This window comes from Aulonocara stuartgranti (assembly GCF_965226115.1).
Source record: "Aulonocara stuartgranti genome assembly, chromosome: 22".
Classification (NCBI taxonomy): Eukaryota; Metazoa; Chordata; class Actinopteri; order Cichliformes; family Cichlidae; genus Aulonocara; species Aulonocara stuartgranti.
This window is the reverse complement of record NC_138957.1, coordinates 29,972,241-29,994,604: the sequence shown is the minus strand read 5'-3', so window position 1 is coordinate 29,994,604 and position 22,364 is coordinate 29,972,241. Positions and strand designations below refer to the sequence as shown.

Sequence of the window (22,364 nt, the reverse complement as noted above, 5' to 3'; positions counted from 1 at the left end):
ACATAATAGCTGATTTCAGTAAATGTGCCATGAGGAGTAAAATGGTGGAGTGAGACAGTTTTTCAGGAGCAGAGATGTGGACACTTTTATATTTATTGCACAAAAGGAGAAGAGCACAGAAACAACTACATTATGCTGCCAACAGAACTTTGTCCTGGGAACAGCAAAGATACTGTGCAGGACCCTCAAGCCCAGGTCTCAGGTAGAGGACACAAGTTTGAAGGATAGACCGCCCGCAGGGGCAGGAGGGATTTTTTTTTAATGCATACATATATTACATACATATATCCACCAGTGTGTGAATGTGAGAGTGAATGAATAGTGGCATTGTAAAGCGCTTTGGGTGCCTTGAAAAGCGCTATATAAATCCAATCCATTATTATTATTATGTATACATTTGATTATGTTTGATTATTGATATTTTAATCAGGTTGGTACAAATGCTGTTGGGTTAGTTCTTAGTTGCCCTGTGGCATGTGACAATTAAAAGCCTTAGCTATTAGCACTGGTCATTGTCAAAGTATCCATTGAATCCTTGAATCTCTCTGTTGCGGTCCTGGGTCAGTGATCCAGTGTTTTGTCTTTTGAATTATTATTATTATTATTATTATTATTATTATTATTAGTATTATTATTATTATTATTATTATTATTATTATTATGTTAAATACTCCACCTCAGAGTCCTGCATTTGGGTCACAGTGACACTCCCTTCCTAATTATGTCCCTCCATCTAATTTCTAACCACAATAATTTCACCTTCCTCCATATCTTTCTCACTTCTCCACAGCTGGTTCTAGTAGTAGCAGCTGCCTGTGGCAGTGAGGCCTGGTTACTCTTGTTGATGGCTTCACGGTGCAGAAGCCCCAGAAGCATGTTTTCACCACTTCTTCCACACCAAACTTTTTCTTTTTACAAGCCACATGAGCGCACAGCATCGTTTGAGGAAGGGGCGGTTCCCAGTGGCCCTTCAGGTCGGCCCATCAGAAACATGCCCAATATGCCAGATTATCAGTACAGCCCTGCATGTAAATGCAAATGAAGAACATGGTGAGGAGATGGAAGAAGCATCCTGTAATCATGTTATGATGCTGCATAGTTTGTCACCTGGAGAGCACTCTCCACTTCTAATTTGTTCATAGCATCTTCATATTTGTTTCCACTTTATTAACCGTAGTTTCTGCTCCCGTTATACATCATTACATAAGCATTAATCTAATGTTACTAAATACAGTTGATTTCAAGCTATTGCTCTGTTATTATTTTTGGAAATTGCACAATCATCCATCTTTACCTCTTTATTTCCACATTATTGTCCTGATTAGGGCTGGGTATCGTTTAGGTTTTATCCGATGCCGGTGCTTAAACGGTGCTCAAACCGGTGCTTAAAGAATGAAGAACACAAAATTGGTCAAAAAACCTCTCATGTTCAGCTGTTTTTTTGTAAAAAGATAACAATGTTAGCCTTTTCTGCAGCTATGATAAGATAAGATAAGATAACTCTTTATTGTCATTGCACAGTCATACATAGTACAGTAGTACAATGAAATTGGAAAAACTGTCCTACGTCGGCACTACATATAACACAACACGACACGATATGACACATCACAACGTAACAAACAACACAACACAGTATATTAACTTAGTATAAAAAAGAAGAATAAGTGTATGTGTATTGCACACTGTTATTATTGCACATTAATTATTATTGCACCTTGTTATAAATATAAATATTATTGTTATCGTTTTAAACATTGTTACCTCCCCCTAAAAAGTCCAGGGAGGTATCCAGTCAGGTCAGCTATTTACATTGATCAGGGCTATTGCCCTGTTGTAAAAGCTGTCCTTGAGTCTATTTGTTCGGGACCTCAGCAGCCTGAACCTCCTGCCAGACGGCAGCAGCTTAAACACCCGGTGTCCTGGGTGTGTGCAGTCCCGTAGGATGCTGCGTGCCCTCTTGAGACAGCGAGTGCTGTACAGGTCCTTCAGGGAGGGAAGAGGATGTCCAATGATTTTTTGGGCCATGTTGATGACCCTCTGGAGTGCCTTTCTGTGTGCTGTGGTGCAGCTGGAGAACCACACACCGATGCAATATGTCAGCACACTTTCAATGGAGCAGCGGTAGAAGACGGTCAGCAGCTCCTTCTTCAGGTCCATTTTTCTGAGGATTCTCAGAAAGTGGAGACGCTGTTGGGCCTTCTTTAAGACCGCAGAGGTGTTAGAGCTCCATTGGAGGTCTGTGTCTATGTGCACACCCAGAAACTATGGGGCATATATGGTATCACTCTTGGCTGGAAGCAGTGCTTAATCAATGGAAAAAACACAAACTTTGTCCAAAAACCCCTCATGTTTAACTGTTTTCCACTTTTTCTTTGGTCATTTTAGCCTTTTTGGCCAGGGTGAAGGGAGCATCTGCCATCAAACAAGAAGACAGCCGCGTGTAGCTATGATGATGTTTGCTAGTTCACCTTACTGCATTAATGTAATGACGTGGTTAGCCTACTCAACGTAAATTACACTCGAACAACATGAAGCTACTCACGCAGAGAAGAACGGCTGCTGCTGCATCATCATCCGTCATCATGGAGACAACGAGCGATCGTGGCTTAAGAGTTGGGAGTTCGCCTTGTAATCGGAAGGTTGCCGGTTCGAGCCCCGGACAGTCTCGGTCGTTGTGTCCTTGGGCAAGACACTTCACCCGTTGCCTACTGGTGGTGGTCAGAGGGCCCGATGGCGCCAGTGTCCGGCAGCCTCTGTCAGTGCGCCCCAGGGTGGCTGTGGCTACAATGTAGCTTGCCATCACCAGTGTGTGAATGTGTGTGTGAATGGGTGGATGACTGGATGTGTAAAGCGCTTTGGGGTCCTTAGGGACTAGTAAAGCGCTATACAAATACAGGCCATTTACCATTTACCATCATTTCTGCTACACTGGCAGGGCTAGGGGCCAGGACTCTACTCTTCGGGTTTTTGGGGGATGTTGCTAACTCCGGGTCCGATAACAGGCACCACACCCGCAGTAGATGTGCACGGTGTGAGGTCTCGCAGCAAGCTATCAAATACGGCGCATATCTCGGCTTTTAAAAAAAACGCTATGCGTCGCCAGGTGTGTAATCGGATTTGAGGTGTTACCTCCTTTGACAGTATCACAGTATCAGCTTAAAGCACTTGTTGCAGGCAGCTGAGTTTGCATATTTTGCTGTGAAGTACAGCCAGACTTTTGACCGCTTCGCCTTGGGTGTTTTTAATCTGTAGCTCTGCTCTAAAAGAACGTACGTACCTGGACCCGCCTACTATCCTCGGAAACGTAAAATGATTGGCTAGAATCTAAAGTGTATCACATCTCAGGAAAAAAAAAAGCACCGAAATAAAGCACTGAAATATGCGCTGCTTTTCGGTCTGGTTACTATCGTTTATGTCAGAACCGGTGCCATCATGGCACCGGACACCGGTACCCATCCCTAGTCCTGATTCTGCCATGTTATTACTGAGCAATAATATGTTACCAAAATTCATTTATTTACATGTTTCTACACAAACTACAGATTGTATTTGTGTTTGAGACAAATTAATCTTTTTTTCTGCAGCACAATTGATTACAACAAAACTAAAAATTAATACAATACAAAGTTTGATATTTTTTTTATGTATTACTTTTATCAAAAACCATGCACATGAGTAAAATACTGAGTGGAAAAAATGCAGTCCTAATTCGACAAACATAAACTAAACCACAGGAGGGCAGCCCACGCTTATCTGTTGGAAATTTTTGATCTATGAAGACAAAATCAAACATTTAAACAATTACAATATTGTCTTTGACCTCAATAACTCACTTTTTCTGAACTCTGTATCTGTATCCCCTGTATCTCACAGATCATATAAAGCCCCTGATACTAAAAACAAAATAAACAGGTTAAAGAATGATAAGAAGATCAAAACTGCTTACTAGACTTTAGCTCCTGATGTAGAATTCACATGAATTAAATAACTCAGGGAGAAAGATACTAAAATTAAACAATACAAACATAAAAGGTACACAGCACATACAGATCTCTGTTTCCTTCATAAAAGGAAGGTCATGTTCAAGATGGCGGCGCACACTGTTGCAGTGGCTTACGGCTCTCAGTCTCGGTACTCCTTTTGTTTAGTTTGTACGTCCTGTTTGACCCACAACAACAATCTCATCATCAAGTTTGCTGATGACACCATGGTAGTCAGACTCATCTCAAACGGAGACGAGGCAGCCTACAGAGAGGAAGTCCTGAATTTGGCAGCATGGTGTTCAGAGAACAACCTGGCACTGAACACCAAGAAAACCCGAGGTCATTGTCAACTTCAGGGGGCACAGCACTGACTTAGCCTCCTTATACATCAACGGGGAGTGTGTGGAGAGGGTCCGCACCTTCGGGTTCCTTGGTGTCCTCATCTCCTCTGACATCTCCTGGACAGACAACATTACAGTGGTCATCACGAAGACCCAACAGGGGCCTTCTCCTGAGGGTCCTCAGAAAGAACAAACTGAACTTCAACCTGTTGCTGACCTTCTACCATTCGTCCATTGAGAGCCTGCTGACATACTACATCACAGTATGGTACGGCAGCTGCACTAAGGCAGATAAAGCGAGGTTTCAGAGTGTAGTCAAGGTAGCACAGAAGATCATCACCTGCCCTCTCCCCTCCCTGATGTACATTTATTCCTCCCACTGCCTCAACAGAGTAACAAACATCATCAAAGACAGTCAAAGGAGCTTGCAAAGAAAAGTATCTGGACTTCTTTAAGTTGCTTGAAGACGTTTCACCTCTCATCCGAGAAGCTTCTTCAGTTCTAAGGTCAAATGGTGGGGAGTCCCAGATTTAAACCTAGTGGGAGTTTCCCCCCACAGAGGGACAAAAGGACCCCTGATGATCCTCTAATCGCCTGAGCCAAGGTGTGAAACTGGGTGTGGGTCCCAATCAGCCAGGGTTTCGGGTGAGCTCATTGTGAAACCTGGCCCCACCTTATCATGCGAATTCCTGAGGTCAGATGGCACTGTGCAGCAGCATACAGGTGTATGCTGTACAGTGCAGCGAGGAATGCCCAGACCTCTACATTGGAGAGACCAAACAGCCACTTCACAAGCGCATGGCACAACACAGAAGAGCCACCTCCACAGGACAAGACTCAGCAGTCCATCTGCATCTTAAGGATAAAGGACACTCTTTCGAGGATGCCAATGTTCACATTTTGGACAGAGAGGACAGATGGTTTGAAAGAGGAGTGAAAGAAGCTATCTATGTCCACTGTGAGTGACCATCTTTGAACAGAGGCGGTGGTTTACGACACCAACTCTCTGCCATCTATAATCCAGTTTTGAGATCCCTCCCCAGACGCCTTAACGCCCACTCACATCCTGGGCCATCTGACCTCAGGAATTCGCATGATAAGATGGGGCCAGGTTTCACAATGAGCTCACCCGAAACCCTGGCTGATTGGGACCCACACCCAGTTTCCCACCTTGGCTCAGGCGATTCGAGAATCATCAGGGGTCCTTTTGTCCCTCTGTGGGGGGAAACTCCCACTAGGTTTAAATCTGGGACTCCCCACCATTTGACCTTAGAACTGAAGAAGCTTCTTGGATGAGAGGTGAAACGTCTTCAAGCAACTTAAAGAAGTCCAGACACTTTTCTTTGCAAGCTCCTTTGACTACGATGACCTGGATGACTGAGAACCTTCACAGACATCATCAAAGACAGTTCCCAACTTTTTCAACCTGCTCCCCTCAGTTATCAGCACAAAGACCCACAGACTCAAGAACAGTTTCTTTCCAAAAGCCGTAACCACCCTCAACTCACACGTGCACTGATAAACACAGTGCCACTCTCCCTCAATCCAAGGATTCCTTCTATAAACCAACAAGTGCAATAATCCAAACTGTATATACTATTTATTTAGATATTTCATTTCCTTTTTTTAACCCAATTGTACACTTGCACATTTTATATTTTTCTTTCCGTAAATACTGTCCATATGCATATAGAGCTGCAGAAACTGTGCCCCCCCCAACACCCCACCCCACCATGTTTGCTGTGTATCTCATTGTACATCTGTATAGTGACAATAAAGGAGGCATTCTATTGCAAAATAAATTAGATTAGAAGTGAAAACAGTTGAAGTAGTACACTGTAGATGAAGCCCCCCCCCCCTCATTATTTAAACTGAACAGGAAGTTTCTGACAAATGTGTGAGTCATGCAAGTGTTGTATAGTAGCTCTTTCAAAGAAGTCTCAGCAAATAGTAGCAAGCAAGCGTATACAGTGAGTCTCAGTGCTTATCTAGCTAACAAAAACATTTCTTTACAAATTACGAAGATATATTTTTCTGTTGTATGTTAAAGCTTGAGCAGATGTTAATATTTATAGAGTAAAAGGGTTTGTTTGTGTTGCAGAGACACTTGTAGTAATTCTGAAGTTGAGATCTTGAAGCCTCAGTGTGATGAGCCGTCCACAGAGCTACACAGAAGGTAAGAACTTGATCATGTAAATACTGTTAGCATGCAGCAAAACTTTTCTTGGGTCTTGAAATATGTTAAAGTTTTGGTTAAGTTTTATGTATAATGGAGGTAACTGTAAATAAATTGCTCATCTCTGGGAACCTGAAATGTCTGCCGAGTCTGCTTACCTACCACCTTTTTCAACACTCTTCTACACTGAGACACTTTGAGATCCACTACATAAGAACACTGAGCTACGTAGACAGTAAAAGCATTAATGTGGGTAAATCAACAGAAAAGTAAAGAAAAGGGGAGCTTCAGTTATAGCTGAGTACTCATTATAACACATCTGGTACTTAACTTACATGTGTGCTTTTTATACAGACAGGACATGTAGGAGAGGTTTAGTCGTTGTGTGGTTTGACAAGTTTCAGTGGACATTTGCATGTTAGCAAACCACAGGTAGAAAAAAACAACCACAGCTCATTTAGCAACTTATTCACATCTGCCTGAGTTCCAAAATGAAATGAAGGATAAAATAAATAAAATGCATCAAAATATTATGTGTAACTCCAGGTTAAAATTGAAGAAAGTAATGATTTGGTTTATCTGTTATCAAGAAAAATACAAGGAAAGAAAAACATTTCATTAAACATAAAGTGGGCTGTAGATAAAGTCTCTTCTCCATTTTTAAATCTAACAGGAAGAGGTTTTTTCTAACACGATGGTGTGAAACATGAAGATGACATAGAGTATTTCTTTTGAGAAGATGGGAGGAGGAAAATATTATATTTAGTGCTAGTATCTTTGTACCAGCTCTAAGCACTACAAACAGTTCTTACGCTGTTATCAAACCTTGAGTAAAATATGAATAGTCACAAAATAAATGTTTTTATGATTCAGTTGGACTAACTTGACACTTTGAGCTGTCCACAGAACAACACAGAAAAAGCATTTTGTCTTGTGTATATATTTGTTTCCTCTGGGTACTCCAGCTTCTCCCTTCAGTCCAAAAACACACCTTTTAGGTCAACTGGTGAAACTCAGTTGGTCTTGGTTGTAGATGCAACAAAACAGAAGGTAGACAGAAATTAAAGCCCAATTTGAATCTGTACATAAAAAAGATCGTTGTAAGTTTTAGTCTTTATTGGCAGGAAGGAGCCTTCGATTAGGATGGTTTGAAAGAGGAGTGAAAGAAGCCATCTATGTCCACTGTGAGCGACCATCTTTGAACAGAGGCAGTGGTTTACGACAGCGGTCCCCAACCTTTTTTGCACCACAGACCGGTTTATGCCCGACAATATTTTCACGGACCGGCCTTCAAGGTGTCGCGGATAAATACAACAAAATAAAACTAGTACCGGTACCGAAAAAAAGAAGATTTATTCATAACACATGTGAAAAGACCCAGGAAAACCGAGTTAACGATAAAAACGATAACAAAATAACGCTGAAAACCGATAAAAACCCTGAAAACCATACATTTCACACCTGAGCCTCAACTCTCACGGTACCAAACGACTCACGGACCGGTACCGGTCCGAGGCCCGGGGGTTGGGGACCGCTGGTTTACGACACCAACTGTCTGACATCTATAATCCAGTTTTGAGATCCCTCCCCAGACGCCTTAACGCCAACTCACATCCTGGGCCATCTGACCTCAGGAATTCGCATGATAAGGTGGGGCCAGGTTTCACAATGAGCTCACCCAAAACTCTGGCTGATTGGGACCCACACCCAGTTTCCCACCTTGGCTCAGGCGATTAGAGGATCATCAGGGGGTCCTTTTGTCCCTCTGCGGGGGGATACTCTCACTAGGTTTATATCTGGGACTCCCCACCATTTGACCTTAGAACTGAAGAAGCTTCTCGGATGAGAGGTGAAACGTCTTCAAGCAACTTAAAGAAGTCCAGACACTTTTCTTTACAAGCTCCTTTGACTATAAATATAGTGTAACTAACTAACATCATATATTAGATGTGCTGTGTTTTTGAGTAATAAACACTTTCAGTCTGTTGACTTCTTGTTGATGTTACTTTCACACATTTTTCCACACAACCATTGCAGACGAAGATTATGTACTGTGTGGTTTCAGGGCACACTCTCATACTTTTCTCAGTAAAAGATTCCCGCTCTGTCTTATAAATTTAAGCTAAATATACCAGATGTCTAAAAGATATCAGCTTATTGACCAACAAATTGTCTGTATCCTAAAAATGACAGAATACAAATGTTTCATTGATCTGAATTTAAGGAAAATATTTAAGCATGATGAACTCTCAGTCCTTTAAATTCAACAACACGAAGGTGAAGAAAAACAGAGCTTCAGTGAGACGTGAGTGTTCATCATCAAACAACCACCAGTCTGAACAAAACTTCCCAGAATAGAAGAAAAACATGTAATATTTTTACCTGCATAAAACTTAGTTGACATGGTGGTGCAGTGTTTAGCACTGTTGCCTCACATCAAGAGCGTTCTGGGTTTAAACTTTCCTGTGGCTCTCACTGTGAAATTTGCATTTTCTCTGCCTCCACAATCCAAAGACATGTACATAGGTTAACCATTGATTCATGAATTTGATTTCTTTATATTTTTTTTGACAGTGAGACTAGCAAGTTTTATTTATATGCCAGCAAATTGGACGGCCCTGTAGTGTTTTAAGAATACATTCTGAAATGTAAAGAAAGATTAGAACAGTCACATGTTAATAATGAGGCAAAAAGCAGCAGTGAAGGGACTGACTTTTTCTCATGTCTTTATCTGAGTCACATGATCACAGGAGCGGTCCTAGCCTGTTTCGTGCCCTGGGCAAACACTCCCTCCCTTTGACCTTTTCATGCCTATCTTCCATTGGTGTTAATTTTGCACTCCAGTGTCAACACCCATCCCCTAACAGACCTACACCTTAGTGCACCGATTCGGTTTGTATGGGTTTATTTCTTTTCTGGGATTTCACACAACCCAGGGAAAATCATTCATACATAATCTTCTTGATGCATTCTCAATCATCCAGGAAAGTAAATTTCCAAAAGTTGATTCTGATCATCTGGACGTAGCGTTTTGTGGGAGAAACGTTTCGTCTCTCATCCAAGTGACTTCTTCAGCCTCAGCTGACTGCAGGTTTCCCCAAATCTTATAAACAGTACATTTGCATAATGACTGAAACCAGCCCACTGAAGGAACAATGGGCTTCTCATGACCATTGATCAACAACCATTGACCAAAACCCCCTGATCAAAGACCACTGATCAATGGCCATGACTACCATTCACAGAGAGTTGGGGAATGGCTGCAATCACAGCATTGTAAGATGGCGAACGATGTACCCTTAGGCCTCCTCCTCGATTCAGAGATGGTCTTTCCCTTTTCACATAAATGGCTGCACAGAGGGTAAGAATATTATGTTAATTCAACAGAAAGGAGAAGGGTAGAACCAGCAGTTTGAAGTTAACTGGAATAAACCCACACTGATATATAAACTAACTTGATATATAAAAGTAGACTTCAAGTCAGAATTAAAATGAGGATCTGAAAATGTGTCACATTTCACATGCATCTTGTCTAATCTAACTGTGGTTCTCAGAGTTGGCAGCTTGATGAACCAGACAAACCAGCCTTTACCAGACAAAGGCTGAACATTCGTAAACAGTTAAATGTTTCTCTATTTGCCCTTAACTACACTACGTAGACTTTGTTAGAACCATTTATTATGTGTCCACTTTCTGTCTTCTTTATGTGATTCATCAGATGAAGCTCCTGACGCTCAACATGCAAAATCAACCAAAGGGTCAAAGGTCACCTCAGAGAGAATAGCCCTGTCCGTTTTCAGTGTTCTCCTGGCAGCAGCTGTCATTGTTATTTACCGTCTCTGTAAGTTTTTTTGTGTGTGCACAAGGGGTGGAATGTTTTTTTTGGTTCAATTTGGTAAATCTATTGGTATCAGGTAATATATATTAGGACATGTATACAGGTCATCTGCTAATCGTAAGGTTGGTAGTTCGATCCCTCCAGTCTGCTTGCCAAATACATAGAACAAAGAAAAAAGTGCTTGCATGAATGGGTGAATGAGGGAAGTTGTGTAAAGTGCTTTGAGTGCTCAGAGTAGAAAAGTGCAATATAAGAAGCCATTCATATACCATTTATAGTGTTTAAAATGCAAGGACGCATACTGAGGACGTGCCATGTAGTCATGCAAAACTGAAAGAATGAAGCAGCCTGGAATGGACGTCATTGTCACATTCTTATGTTAAAGTTAGGTTAAAGTAAAACTGGAGACACTGATGCTTTAAAAATGCTTTTCATTTGTTTGTCAAATTTTTTTAAAGGGTTTACTTAAATTATGCAAGTGCATAACTAATAATCCACCATCGCGTTTTAACTAAAAGACTGTTTTTTCTTGATGCTAAAAATGCAATGATCCTGCCGTCCTCAAGACCTTTCTGCATGTTCAAAACATAATGACTAAAATGACTGACTCTGTCACCTCTACTATGACATAAGCCTGGATATCTTTATCTATGAAACCTGCCAGTCCTTTTGTTTTACATTTTCACTGAGAGACTGTTTAAAAGTTGAGACATTGGGGTGACATCTCTATAGATATTGGACTTGTTGTAGCTGGCATAAGCAACATGCACAGTGCTTGCACACTTTTGGATTTTAATTAATCAATTTCTTACTGCCATCATCTTAGGTAGCACTAACTCCAAAGCGGGCCCAAACAGGAGATGGAAATGATGCTGCTACTGGCACATCCTGTATCGCTGGGCCTGCTTTGTCTTTACCGTTTTTCATTTTTCCCATGACTTGGTTGCTGCAGTAGACACTCGACCTTTCTGCCCTTCATTACTGGTGCAAGGCTTTTTTGTGTATGTCCTGAATCGAACAACACACACATCTGAAACCGAGATAAACAAACCAAAAGGGACAGTCTTTTTTTTCATGAACTGTTTCAGCTATTGTGTGCACAGGTGTATATATATATATAAGTTTGACTTTAAAAAAGAAATGTTCCCTTGATGTTTTCCTCCATTTTTTTTACTTCAAAGGCATTGTTTTAAGATCTTGTCATGAAAAGATCTGAAAGGACAAATCTTTGTCCCATTTTAGTGAAACCAAAAAGTGTTACTCTAACTACTTTTCTCTTGTTATGAAATCAGCTGTTGAAAACTGGCTTAGCAGAAAAAATCTCCAAACACTGAATGAAGAGAATGCAGCTTTGAGGAAAACTCTCACGGGTGAGAGAAACTCTAAAAGATTCAATGTTATTCAGCTGCTCTGAAAATAGTATTCAACCTAACTATTGTTTGAAGAACTAGCATTAGTGCTACTTCTTATTTGACATTGTTAGGGCAGTGTGAGTCTAAAGTAAGAGAAGCATTTAAGTGCATATCATCATGTCTTTCAGTTGTATATTTTGCTGCCATTGGTTGTTGCTTTAGTTGCTCATTTCAAAGTTGAGATATATTTAACTTCTAGCCCCATACCAAACCTGTGATTTCTCATTTCTGCATAGCTGCTAGTCTCTTCCTGTGTGAATTCCTCTTTATGCTGCTGACAGTAGCAGACTAACAGGAGCCTCTTCAACTGAGTTTTGCATTAATGTACACAAACAAACAAAACGGGAAACAAATCTTTCCTAGTAACACAACTTAATAGAATATATTCTGTGACCATTCAAACTGCTTTTCTTAAATCAAAGACACATCAGATGATATATATATTATTTTTTTATAGAAGTAAAATCATGCAGCAATAAGAATCTCACGTGTCCTGAAATTCCTAAAGTACATATAAGTAAGTTATGGATTTTGTGTTTCTCTAATTGATATCCACTAATGACTGTAAAGTTGGAATTGTACAATATTTTCCACTTGACTAAAGTCTTTTCTGTAATTCTTCAAAGACGGGCCATGTGCATGTGATGAAGGCTGGGATGAACATGAAGGAAAGTGTTATTACTTCTTCACCAATAAATCATCCTGGACAGAGAGCAGAGATGAATGTAGGGCTAAAGGAGGCGACCTGGTTAAGATAGATAACTGGTGTGAGCAGGTATAAATCACATACTTTTCATTTCATTCATCATTCATTTGTTTCACATCTTTAAATTTTAAAATGTGCTTTAGAAGATCTTTCTCTCAAAACAGATCAGTGTTATATCAATAACACTCAAACATCTCCTTTTCAGATTTTTCTAAGAACCAGATTGAATGGAAAAATGGAGAACTTTGACGACATGTTCTGGATTGGCCTGACAGATGCAGTGGAAGAGGGCAGATGGTTGTGGTTGGATGGCTCACCACTAAACACAAGGTTTGATTATCATAAACATTTTTTTTTCCATTTACAATATGCTGTTTGGAAGTTAACGTGATCATTTCTTTTCGGCCTTCATCCAATAGTTTGTCTTTTTGGGCTGACCATGAGCCGGACAACTGGACTCATGAAAATCCTGATGGAGAGCATTGTGTAAGGCTGGGGGGAGAAGAAGGAGAAGAACCCCTGAAGACTTGGTATGATAAGTTTTGCAAAGCTCCTAATAAGAGCATATGCGAAAAATGGGTAAAAACAGATTGACTGACTGTTTTATTTCAAACATATAAATATAACTGAACTAACAAGAGAATGCATTGTAAAAGATATTGAGTGGTCATGAATATCTGTGTGTACCACTTAGATGCTCAAAAAGTAGTAGGATGAAATTTACACCATTTGATCCTAGTCTATTCACATGCAAAATACACACATAAAACAATATAAGTTTACAAACTAACTACATTTTTACTTTGAACTATACACCCTGTTATTAACACACTTCTAAATCTCTGTGCCTTGTAATAAAAAAAAACCTTTATTCTCTGTTTAAAAACTGAGTTCTGGTTGTACATGTTTAATATGAAAGTGTATTTCTGTAACACATATCCTAATGAATACTTTAATCTTGGGTTACTCTCGCTCTAATCAACAAAAATGAAGACAGGGCTTCATTAGAATACAGTGAGACTTCTCAATGACTATATTCATGGAATTTATTGTTTTGTTTTGTTTTTAAAAAAAAGGTATGAAGTTATGCATTGATGTACTTTTTTTTTTTTAAATTCCTCTATAGAGTTCTTCCACAAACTAACTCCTGTGACTGTAATGCTGGTATTTTATATTTGTCCTTATTACTGGCTTGCTGAACAGCCAGTAATAAGGACAATTAAGATGATTTGGTTTTAAATGGCACAAGTTCTGAAAGTTGTGAGGCAAAGATGTTTTTGCGGCCTTAAGCATTATTTGTGCAGTTCTGAGGTCAACCAAATCTTAAACTTAAGAATACCAAATTTAATTTTCAAAAAAGGATTTGATGGTTCTTTTGAAGTGGCTTTATTTACTTTACTTTATTTACTATCCTTATCGCTCTTTTTTTGCAGAATATATAATGGATGGGTGTTTGTTTTATACCTAGAGCAGGGCTGTCAAATGTACGGTGGCCCGCAGTACAACTGCATCTGGTGTCCTAACATCATGTTGGTCATGTGTGTTCATATGTCCGCCTCCTCCGACCAGAGGATGGTTGTGGGTTTTTCTCTCTGTTCCCTCCTTGTGTGTCTTGATCGAGTCAAAGGCTTGCTGAGTGGTTGGGTTGAATTTATTCCTGTTCCAGGATTAGATAATTGGTTGGACAGCAAGCTGTGAACTACCAGATGACAGCCACCTCGCCCCTCTGTCCTGGGCTTCACCACCCAATAAACAGCCTGTGGTTCTGCTCATTGCTTTTAGTGTTTCTGTGTGAAAATCTTAGCCAAACATTGCGTTATTGAATATAAATCGAGTTGTGTTTCTGGTTCTAAGATGAGACCTAGCGATGGCCCAATGAAGCGTTCTCATGCATTGAAGCTTGTACTGAAAAAGGGTTTAACTGATACACTGGGGTCCTATGCCAGCCATCTCTCTTATACCGTTAGAAATCTTGAAGTTGTCCTTGACAGCTCTCTCAAATTAGACAAACAAGTGTCCTCAGTTCCCTATACAAAATCCTTTTGTATACTTTTAAAATTTTAAATAACTTTGCACCCAGTTACCTAACAGACCTTCTTGACGTGTATAGCCCCAAGAGAGCGCTCAGATCCTCTAACCAACTGCTCTTGGTGTAACAAAGGCCCCGACGAAAGACTAGAGGGGACCGAGCTTTTGCAATTGCCGCACCTAAACTCTGGAATAATCTTCCTATAAATGTCCGCATGTCAGAATCCATTCAATCGTTCAAATCACACTTAAACCTCACTTGTTCCATCTTGCCTTTGAAGCAAATTAGTTCAGACTTCCACCTGGTCTGCATTTGTGCTGTTTAACTGTCACTGTAATTGTTTTAAACTGTTATTGTTGCCTTTTGTTGTAATCTGCTTTGCTACCTTATATGAAGCACTTGCATGGACACTGTCCTTTTTAAATGTGCTATAGAAATAAATATTGATTGATTAATTGATTAGTTTAACTGGTTTTTATTTAGGAATAAGCAGAGCGTCCTCTCTTCCGGTCACATTTCTTGTTATGCCCAAATTACCCCTAGGCTGAGGACGTTATACTAGCCTCCCAGATAATTTCATATGTTGGTTATTATTGGCCCGTGGCTATGTGGGAGCCAAATCTTCAGCTCTGCCGAGAATTCATAAAGGCAGGGATTGGACTTAATGGGAACAGCAAATGACATACAAAGAGAGACGGGTATCATAGCGGAGACAGGGGACACGGTTTAAATGCAAGCATGTTGGGAAAGAGTGAACAAACAAGCGAAAATGTAAAATGAGTATCTTGTGTCTTCATTTTAATGATATTGGGTGTCTGAGTGTCTGAATGAGTCTCACAGGCCAGAATATGCGCTTATTACATGCAAAACATGTGAAGAAGGTAAAGAAATGACAAAAAAAGAATCTTCAGGATATCACAAGCTGGTGGCATCCTTGTGGTGATACCAAAGCCGGATACATGGTAGGGTTGCATCAGGAAGGTCATCTACATAACAAAAAGTCAAAAGTACCTTTATATAGCTTTTGATTACTTTTAGACTTCTAAACTCAACTTTTACAAGACTAAGCATGAAGACACTCACAAAGCCCAGTCTTGTTGAATTTGTCTCTAAATGTTCTTACCAGTTGGTGGCCATCTTGAAAATGGTTGCCATTTTTAAATTTAGCCTGACTAATGGATTTCATGAAAAGAGTATGATGAATGGTTGTAAAAATTGATTTGGTACTTGTATCCACACGATTTTACCGCTAACATTTTCTGCTGCACTATCACTGCACAACACATATATCATGATCCCGGGGTGATAACACGTCTTTTTTTGGCACTTTGAATTCTTTTCTTTAAAAAGAAAAATGTTTACTGTTCACAGATACAGCCACCTAGAATTGCCACTGGTATGCACTTTCCACGGCACATACGTCACTTTAATGCAATTGCAGAGTGTCATCTACAGATGGCGCTTTGTTCACAAAAACTTTGACTTGTATAGTTTCACATTCTTTTAACACATTTCATTATTAAATATTTTCACCTGTTAAAATATAAAAACTTTTGAAAATGTAAAATAAATGGATGAAACTTTACAGTCAGTTTGACCATTTATACATTTTGTACTGCAAATCACCAAATTTATTTAAAGTAACAGATGACAGCAAACATATAAAGAAGCGCTTTGAATGTCATTTAAGAAGCCTGGAGAACTGGTCCTGGAGACTACTTAAAGAAATAACATGAAAGCGTTTCACGAGAGTTCAGCCTTTGTTGAAGAACAAAGACTGTAATGCCAAATGTTGACTTTAAAGCTCTGTTTAAATTGCGTGGTTGCAAGATTAAAAGTGTATCACACCAGCATTCACTTGATGGATTTGGGTGGGTGTATAAGTGTTATCACTATTTGGGTGTTTGGGTGTGAGTTTTGTTGGGGGTGGGATGTTGTCTTTGGAGACGCAACAGGACTGAGTTCAGCACTCAAGTGAACCACATGGTGCCTTCCAGAAAATAAAATGGTGACAAGTACCCGATACACACACAGAGGCGTTGCAGGGCGAGTGTCCATTTACTCATGACAACAGAGACAACATTCATTTAGACGCTAGTGCTTTTGCAACTGATTGCGGCCTTGACTCTTTGTTTTGCTCTTGTACTTAATTTAGATTATTTAATTTTAAGATGGGTCAGTCTGACCTGCAACAAAACAGAAGAGTCATTCTGACCCACCATGAGGTTCTTGATCTTGTTCTTCTGTGTCCCTGAAACCACTTGCTCTCTATCCACCGACCTACACACCAACTTACAATGCTTACCTGCCTAGACCCAGCTTGCACACATGGGACAGTACAGCACAGTACAACCCCTACATATGTACTTGCTGCACCTTCCGACACACGTTTTGTGTCCTTCAGTCCTCGGTCCTACTGCTGCTGATGTTGTTGGCGACACTGCCGATGGTGCCGATGACAACAACGATGATGATGATGCCACTGATGCATTTGGGTTGGTCGCAGGGGACCACGTCCTCATCGAGAGACAGTGCACTTGGGACACCACGGTTCAAGCCGCACTCATGCGAGGGACTTTTTTCCCTGACTCAAATGAGCAAAGCTACGAGCACCTTACCCAGCAGCTTGAGGAATGCTTGTTTCATGTGCCAGTGCCAAAAAGTGATCGCTTGCCAAAAGTGATTTCTGGTACTTAAAAAATTATGGCAGGAATTTAAGCTGCTATAAATGACTTGTTGACTTCAAACCATCAAAAATAGGTCAAAATGGAGGTGGGGTGTGCTCAAAATGCTTTGCCTTCCCAAAATGTGAAAGGATATGCATGCAGAAGTTTCATTACCAGCAGGGGGAGAGAATATTTAAAGCCAAGAATTTGCTAGTGAATAAAAAACAAACATATGAAGTACATTCCCAGGTGCTGTAGATGCTAATATGTAAATGTGTTAATAATGTCTGTTTAATCACTTTCCGGTGATTATTTTTATGTTGCCTTGAAATAAAATATCTGTATCTGTTGTTACTGCAACTTCTGCATGTGTGTGCTTTTCATGCTTTGGAGAGGCAAAGCCTGAAATGGACATGATGGGCTGTCTGTTGCAGGTTTTGCCACGAGTTACACTTGCTAAATAAAAAGAATTAAAAGATTTTACAGCTTATTTTATGTAATAACAAATTATCTGTTTGCCTAGAACAGGAAAGTGTTACTTTGCCTAGTGGTCTAGGGGTACCCTCGACATAACATGACGCACAACTCCTCACTCCTGCCACTCCCAGAAAAGGCTAGCAACACAGAACAGCTGAAGATGCTAAGCAGCAGTTTATCTGCTTTGGAGGTTAGCAGTGCCATGTCAACAAATAAAAGTATCCAGTAATCCCTACTGTTCTCTAAGCGACAATAAAAGGAAAACAAAAAACAATTATTGAACCAATGTTTCTAACCAATAACCAAAATGGATTTCAACACAAACACTCGTCTCACTCCTGCTACTGCTGCAGTGCTCAATATATGCAGTGGATAAGTATTTACATTTCTCTACAAAACACTCTTAACTAACAGCATATCAGAAACACAACTTAGCTCACAAAATTCCCTAATGGACTTCTGTTCAGGCTTCTCATACAACTACTTGGTGCTACTTGCAACTGCTTGGTTCTTTGTTCTTTGTAGACGCGACAAGGAGTGGACAGACGTGGCTGTCAGCTGGAGTTTAAGATGCTCAGGTCCATTCAATTATCCAGTCCAGCCACAGGAACTTTTACAAACCAATCAGCAGCTCCACCAACACACACACACACACCTTCAAGGCAACAGATTATCTTAGGTCATAACAAAAGACATTTCGACATTTTAAGATCTTAACTTTTAAAGGAAAGCATTGCACACTGATTGATTCATTACAGATGAAGAGAATTATTTACAACTTCTTTGTGCTTACGAACAGTTATTCGGTCTGGTCATCTCAATTACCTCTTCGTTTTTTATATATTTATTATTTATTTATTTTATCCACACAAAAAATGGATGTGAAACATTTCTTTTGAAAATGACATGAGATTGAAAAAGTCAGATATTGTGGAGTTGTGGTTTATAAAGCCCTCCCCTTTCTTCCGTTTTACAGGAAGTTGTTTTTCATGTTGTCTGTGTGTTGTGTAACTTCTCTTTCAGTCTCACTGATGGTAGCACAAAGCATTAAAATGCCTGAAGAAGAAGTGCTTTATTCTAATGTGAGGTTTATAAAAGCAAAGAGGGAGACCAATGGTGAGTCTGTATATTCATCTTTCTAATAAGTAATAAGATTTCTCAGAAAAAAAACTCAAAATAGCAGTTTCTTGTGGTTTTCTTGTTTTATTTTTTAAGTACAACCTTGTAGGGAATTTTTAAAATAAAATTTATCAACAGACAAGAATTTCTAACTAACTAAGAGTCTGGTTTCATGTTTTGTGTTGTAGAAAGAGCTTCTCCAGTGGCTAATCCCACTTTCTCTCAAGTCAATATTTCAAGGACTCAGCCGTCCACGACAGATGTGTCTGGTAGGTACAGACGAGGTTTTATTTAACAGGAGGATGAACTTTGAACAGCACTCAGTATCGATCAGGAAGCAAACAGCCATCAGATAAATCTATTTTGTATTTTTTACTTAAAAATAAAAACATGTTCTTAAGTCACACAGAGCGCTGACTTTGGAAACAAAAAATGAGAGTGAATCAATGAAAAAAAAAAGGGGGGGGGGATGAATTAATTTGAATCTCTCCAAAAATCTTGCTGTATGTTACTGTATATAGCATTTTTACAGTTAATGTGTGCACCAAATAGATCAGTTAAATTCCATTTAGTTTTATTTATATGGCAGCATTTCACAAAAACAGCCCCAACAATCAATAAAGACTCTACAAGGAAGAACCCAGAAGAAGGGAGCAATTTGCCAATCGGCTTCAAACATTAAAAGTAGTACTGAAAAAACAGAAAGTTTTTTTTAATCTAAAGTATAATAAGGTAATAGAAGGTAATAAATATCCTTATTAAGTTAAAGAGAAATTACATGGACAGAATTTTATTCAATGGACAGCGTTCCCGTAAAAGGAAAAAAAGATGTGCATTTGTTCACTAACAAACTTACGGTGGTGTCGTAGACTGTCAGTGTTAAAATGATGGAAATAAAATTGATATGGATATTGTCTACATGTAACTATAAACATACATATATATATGTATATATATGTATAAAGCATCGAGATATACTGGTGTCTAATTTTCATTTAAGTGGGTGCTGGTTTAGCTCACTGGAATGAGCTGCCAATCGTCTGCTCATCACAGGCCTTGCCACATGTCTTACCCTCTCTCTCCCTCCACTTTCCTGTCACTCTTCACTTCGCCTATTTTATAAAGCCAGAAAAAGGCCAGAAAAAAGGAAACTGAGAAAGTATCTTTAAAGGAGTTTCATCTCACTTCAAGCAGTGAGTAAAGGTAAAATATAAATATACAGGAGCTTTCAGGATCAAAATCACAAAGTGGATCATAAAAATATTAAAAACAAAATCAAACATTTACTCAGAGGTTTTCTTGTGTTCTTTTAACATTTCTCAATAACTCTTAATCTGATGCTAAAGTAGGAGCAATGCTGGAAACCACAGGAAGTGAAGCGTTGTGTTTGAGGTTGTTTGGTTGAGGAGTTCTCAGCTAAAGTTATTTCATGTCTTCCTGGGTGGTACTTAGAGAACCAGTAAACTGCAGCTCAATGAAAGTCCACATGAAGGACTACAGTCTTTATATCTAATATCGGCGACATAAAATTACCTGGGTTATTGTGTTTTATTTTCTAAACTGCCAGCTGTAAGAAGCATCTTATTTGTGACTCTTCTGAGTCAGAAATTCTTGATCGCACCTTGTATATTCTAAACTCACGTTGTTGTGACAGCAATCTGTACACGTTTATCTCTCATATCTGTGACATCTCTGTCTTTGCTAACTCTTCAGAGCTTCCTCAACAAGCAGAGCTGAGCGGACATTCGAAGCTACTCTCAGAGAGAGCGGTCCTGCTGGTTGTCATTGCTCTCCTGGCTGCTGCTGTCATTGCTCTGTGTGTTACCTGTGAGCGCTACAATTTTAATTTTCTTTCATAATATTTACAAGGATAGTGTTCTAAAAAAAAATAAAATGAGGGCAAAGTGATAATCTTTCTGTTTAACATTTCTCAAGTGGATGTGTTTACTTGTTTTAACTTTTTAGGGCTCATGTCATAAAATACTTTTTTTAATTTAAGGAATTCAAACATCTACATGTCTTTTAGTTTGCTGTTGACTGATTTCTTTGTTTTTTGTCTTACACTTTTTTAAATCAGCATTCAAGCAAGGACATCACAGAGAGGGAAGAAACAAACAGAAAGGTAAGCATGTGAAACTCCAAAGCTGCAATGCTGGATCGAAGGTGGATTTTTTCAGACATCTAAACTCTCATTTACAACGTTCACAACAGCTGATCTTACATGAATATCCAAACCCTGTTGTATAAGACTTTTGTTAATTTCTGTTCAGTATTTGAAAAACAGAGACATTCTTGATGAACAAGAGATTAATTTAAAAAAAAATTGTGCTAAGAAGCTATACAATACAGTATAGTCCACATGTCCACAGTCTCCTGAAATGAAAAGTAAGTTTTGAATTTTGTCTTTGACATATTTGTACCCTCTGATGATGATTAAATAAACATTGATGGACTGACAGAAAGAGGAAGTTAGAATATAAACGGAGGACAGAAGAAGCCTCCTGCTGCTCCCAAACCACACGAAGACGAGTTTAAATCAGACAGATGACAGTCCGATCCCCTTTTTTCCCCAAAATAGAACCAAAACCATGGAGCACGGTGCAGCCTACATGTTCACAATGTCCTGATGCAAAAAGTAAATTTTCAAGTATTTTTACATTTATATTTTTATATTTTCTTTTTATTACTTTTATCCTCTGATGATGCTTAAAGAAACATTGACTGTTGGAGTGACAGAAAGAGGACAAAACATGAACAATGACGTTTTCCGCCAGACTGAAGTTGTTGTTGTAATCTCTTCAAAGATCAGACGGGTTGTAAATGTGAAGATGGCTGGGAGAAACATAAAGGAAAGTGCTATTATTTCTCCATCGCTAAAACCTCCTGGAACGAGAGCAGAGATGAATGTGGAGCTAAAAAAGGAGATCTGGTTAAGATAAACAGCAAGGAGGAGCAGGTATAACACACTGCTGCAGATTCATGTTCTCATGTATTTTATCACATCCTGCTGTTTCATCATCTCATAACAGAAACATCTCAGAATAATTTGAATACAAATTCTTTCAGGAATTCCTGGAGAGTAAAATAAAAGGAACCAATAACTCTGATGATAAGTTCTGGATCGGACTGATATACTTAGCTAAAAACAACACATGGGTTTGGACGGACGGATCACCGCTGAACACAAGGTTCAATTATTGTGAAAATATTTGTATTCATTTCCAGAATGAAAGTCACCATTTTTTACTGAACATCTTCTGTTTTGTTTTAATTCTTAGTTTGACCTTTTGGAAAAACAAAGATCAAGACTTAAAGAATGGGACAAAAGGGGCAAATCCTGATGAGCAAAGCTGTTTAAGGCTGGAGGCAAAAGGTGGAGCTAAGCTTTGGTCCTGCAAAACGCGTCATAGAAGTATTTGTGAGAAACAAACAGTGACTGAACATTGTAAATGTGCAACTGTCTAAAGTTCAGTCAGTCTATAAAAGAGTGTCAGTAAAAGATACAGACGTTGGAGTTGCGATTTGTTTACAAAGTTAATATCTAAACTGTATATCTCTTCTAGATTTGCTTTTAGTAAAAAATAAAATATACTTGAATAAATCTGAATAACATA

General features: G+C 39.3%; 2 protein-coding genes across 2 annotated transcripts; both read left to right on the top strand.

Moving 5' to 3' along the window:
* The first annotated feature begins 6,253 nt into the window (after positions 1-6,253).
* On the top strand, positions 6,254-14,879 carry LOC309698824 (galactose-specific lectin nattectin-like). Its single transcript, XM_082521533.1, has 8 exons — positions 6,254-6,297; positions 6,429-6,503; positions 10,222-10,344; positions 11,634-11,711; positions 12,211-12,270; positions 12,380-12,528; positions 12,665-12,789; positions 12,879-14,879. Exons 2-8 carry the CDS (start codon positions 6,476-6,478, stop codon positions 13,051-13,053), a joined length of 738 nt encoding a protein of 245 aa, XP_082377659.1. The 5' UTR covers positions 6,254-6,297; positions 6,429-6,475; the 3' UTR covers positions 13,054-14,879.
* A 1,780-nt stretch (positions 14,880-16,659) lies between these two features.
* On the top strand, positions 16,660-22,364 carry LOC309699073 (uncharacterized protein; the record flags this gene model as incomplete). Its single annotated transcript, XM_082521928.1, has 10 exons — positions 16,660-16,663; positions 16,893-17,177; positions 18,655-18,747; positions 18,939-19,019; positions 20,464-20,577; positions 20,828-20,872; positions 21,329-21,385; positions 21,555-21,706; positions 21,817-21,938; positions 22,029-22,364. 10 exons carry the CDS (start codon positions 16,660-16,662, stop codon positions 22,213-22,215), a joined length of 1,140 nt encoding a protein of 379 aa, XP_082378054.1. The 3' UTR covers positions 22,216-22,364.